General features: G+C 49.1%; 1 protein-coding gene across 2 annotated transcripts in view; it reads left to right on the top strand.

Moving 5' to 3' along the window:
* Nucleotides 1-3,874, top strand: part of LOC122562842 (pleckstrin homology domain-containing family A member 7-like) — a 23,119-nt gene that overhangs the window by 12,488 nt on the left and 6,757 nt on the right. Inside the window, exons 5-6 of one of the 2 annotated variants that reach the window (XM_043716101.1) lie at nt 1,756-2,827; nt 3,038-3,127. In XM_043716101.1, coding sequence (XP_043572036.1) covers nt 1,756-2,827; nt 3,038-3,127 — 1,162 coding nt within the window. The remainder of the gene's footprint in view (nt 1-1,755; nt 2,828-3,037; nt 3,128-3,874) is intronic. The other variant, XM_043716102.1, reaches the window with a different exon arrangement.

Raw genomic sequence — 3,874 nt, 5'->3', positions numbered from 1 at the left:
AGTGTTGGTGGGTTTGTGTGCTACTAGGATTCCGAGGGCTCTTAGTAGTCTGGCTGTCATTTCTGAAACTTCTTTGATGTATGGTAAGGTGGTTAGGGTTTCTGGCTGTGTTTGACAAGCAGATCAAACCTACAAACCTACAGCTCAGCGAGCAAACCTACACCCTAAACCTCAACCTGAGCTACAAACCTTCACAAACCTGGCAAAAACACCAAAAGTGCTTCATTAATCTGAGCTGCTACATGCTGCTGAGATGTATCTGTTTTTTGAGATAATTTTTAATCTGGGATTATCTGAGTGAGATATGGACAGCAGGAGGTGACCTTCAACTTGGGACCGTGAAGAGCTGACAGTCATTGACCAGTGCAACCCAAACACTGCCCTCGGGAGTGGGGAGTGGGGGGTGGAAATCTCACAGAGCTCTCAGCTTCCACCCCTATTCTAGAAATCAGGAATTTATCACCAGAAATACCTCCCCGTTCCCCCTCAGGGAATAGACACAGGCATCATGAGGGCTCAAATCCAACCTTCCCCCACTCCATCAGGATTGATCCATCAGCAGATAAGGTGTCTCGGGGTGGGGAGGGTCAGAGAATGAGAGGGAAGACAGAGAGATGGAGGGTCATGGAATGAAGGGGAAAGGGGAGAGTTGGAGGGTCAGGGAATGAAGGGGAAAGGGGAGAGATGGAGGGTCAGGGAATGAAGGGGAAAGGGGAGAGATGGAGGGTCAGGGAATGAAGGGGAAAGGGGAGAGATGGAGGGCCATGGAATGAGGGGGAAAGGGGAGAGATGGAGGGTCAGGGAATGAAGGGGAAAGGGGAGAGATGGAGGGCCATGGAATGAGGGGGGGTGATTCTTGGCAATTGCAGGTCAAAGGTTTGACCTGAAGCTGGGTTTCCGAGTTCACTCCTTATCCTGTCACAATCTCAACAGATTAACAATTTCAGTCTGACATCCTGCTCCCAATCCGACAGGAGGGACCGCCTCAGATATTAAACATCAGCAAAACAACCTGATCACAGTTATCCCCGAAATTAAGGATAGCATCAAATCAAAAGATCGGGGATAAACCAGGGAATTGGGGACGTTTTTAAAAAACAAGGAAGATCAACTGAGAAATAATCAAGAGATTATAAACTTTGAGGATATATTCACGAATAATATGGTAAAGGAGAGTCAGAGTTTCTTTAAAAACAGGAACAGGAAACGTGGGTGAAAATGGACACCGGGCCCTTCGGGAACAAAAGCAGGGAAAGAATAACGAGAACCAGGGAATGGCAGAGAATTTAAATAAATACTTTAAATTTAAATAAATTTAAATAAATAAAATTTAAATAAATACTTTGCATTAGTTTTCACAGACAAAGACACTTAAGAACATTTCAAAATTACTAAACAATCAAGAGTCAAAAGCAGGAGGATAAATAAATACAATAATTATCAGGAGAGAAAAGCCATGATGGTGTTGAATGTCAGGGTAGGATCGAGGGGCAGAATGGCCTCCACCAAGCTGTTTCTCACTCACCAGCAGGGGGCATCACTCTGGGTGATGATCCAATGGCATTGAGTGTCAATGTGCTGTCTTCACTGCTGCCAGGTGAGTATTAACCTTGAGCATCCTGTGCTCCCTGGAACATTGGAACGGAGGGACAGCTTGTGGTCAGTTCTGTCGCGATGTGAATGAACGCTGTGCAGTGAGTGGAGATCAATGATAGTTCCTAACAGATAGTGCTATATGGTTTGATTTTGTACCAGGCCTTATATAATGAAGACCCGGTGCGGCCCTGCGTATGAACACCTCGCTGACGGTTACCGTGGTGACTCGCAGCTCCTTGAGGACCACTCCATCATGGTCAGTCTCGGTTCAGGGGTCAGGCAGCAAAGCCCCAGGGGTCACTATCTCAACGAGGAACAGGGCAAGGGATTGCAACCTGAATCTGATTCACCGCTCAGGTTCCAACAGAGCTCAGTCCTCCCATCCAACAGCCCAGACCTGATCAGCAGCAGATCCATCAAATCACTGCGTTCCAACTCCCTACCTGTGACATCAGACACTCCGAGATACCATGTTCTCAGACGATCACACACTCCGGATGATCAATATGTGATCCTCATGGAGGGTCTACACAGCCGCCGTTGTAATGAAACTCCACCTGAGAGAACTTCCCAGAGGCCAATGGATAAGGCCCCAGCGTCACAGAGTTCCCCAATCTCTGGAAAACCCCCTGTCCCATTCCCAAGATCTTCACAAAGGACCCAGTCTCCCTCAGAGAGATCCCAAGAAGATATGGCCTTACCCCCGAGGAGCAGCAGGACATTGAGCAGACCTCACACTCCCGTTGGAAGGATTGATATCCTCCCGACCCCACAGACAGCTCCTGTTGTGAGAAGTAGCTACCTTCCGATTCCAGGACAGTTCATGGGGCCTCACAGTTTGCCAGTGAGCATTAGCCTGCTCCCAACAGAGGAGCAGCCTGGAGAATATTACATCTCAGCACGGGCCCGAGCACAAACACTCAGCCGGTCATACTCAAGGCCACAAACTCCTTCCGATCAATTTGACATCCTGCCCTCAGAGGAACATTACAGTTTCTTCTTAAACAAAGCTCAGAGTCCACTCAGGAGACAGGAAAGATCCTCAACACCGTTTGAAAGGATGACAGTGATACCTCGAGAGGAGCTGCATTTTGAGGGTTCGAGTGTGACATTACCCAGTCGATATTCCAGAAATAACAGGCCTCACACTCCAGTCGAGAGATTAACTGTCCTGCCTGGCAAAGAACACCATGAAACCCCTGTCAGCAAACGTAGCATACTGGGCACATGGGTAACGTATAAAATAATGAACAACTTTTCATGATTGCGTAAGATGTTTAGATAATTGTCTCAACTTATTTGTATTAAGAAGAATAAACTATAGCACCTCTCTTCCTCTCCCGGCCTCTCTCTATCTCTCCTCTCACCTCTCTTTATATGACTCTCTCTGTATCGCTCCCTCGATCCTCCGCCTCCTCCTGTCTGTCTCTCACAAATTAAGGAGCATTTCACCTGCCAAAGTCGATGCTTTCCACTCTCTCCATTTCATTCCTCTCGAACTGACAGAGCTCGCAGCCTCGCGAGAAAATCGGTGAGTTCAAACAACAGCATCATTCTGAATTAAATTAGCAAATTACTATCGACTGGGGAGGTAGGGGCCTGTGTGCAGAGGTGACCAGGAAATTGACAACCAGGGACTGAATAAATACAGGCTGGGCCAGGGGACAGTGTAAACACAAGCTGGGCCAGGGGACAGTGTAAACACAGGCTGGACCTAGGAACCGTGTAAATACAGGCTGGGCCTGGGGACTGCATAAACACAGGCTGGGCCTGGGGACTGCGTAAACACAGGCTGGACCGGGGGCTGTGTAAAAACAGGCTGGACCTGGGGGCTGTATAAACACAAGCTGGACACAGGGACTGTGTAAACACAGGTTGGACCAGGGAACTATATAAACACAAGCTGGACTGGGTGGGCTGTGTAAACACAGGCTGGACATGGGGACTGTGTAAACACAGGCTGGACATGGGGACTGTGTAAAGGACTGTGTAAACACAGGCTGGACATGGGGACTGTGTAAACATAGGCTGGACCAGGGAACTGTGGAAACACAGGCTGGGCTTGGGGACTGTGTAAACACAGGCTGGACCAGGGAACTGTGTAAACACAGACTGGGCCTGGGGACTGTGTAAACACAGGCTGGGCCTGGGGGCTGTGTAAACACAGGCTGGGCCTGGGGGCTGTGTGAACACAGGCTGGGCCTGGGGGCTGTGTGAACACAGGCTGGGCCTGGGGGCTGTGTGAGGATTGGATGGGGAGCGGGAGGAAGGGGATGGG

Source organism: Chiloscyllium plagiosum, chromosome 25 (genome assembly GCF_004010195.1).
Source record: "Chiloscyllium plagiosum isolate BGI_BamShark_2017 chromosome 25, ASM401019v2, whole genome shotgun sequence".
NCBI lineage: Eukaryota > Metazoa > Chordata > Chondrichthyes > Orectolobiformes > Hemiscylliidae > Chiloscyllium > Chiloscyllium plagiosum.
This window is presented reverse-complemented; position numbering and strand designations above follow the sequence as displayed.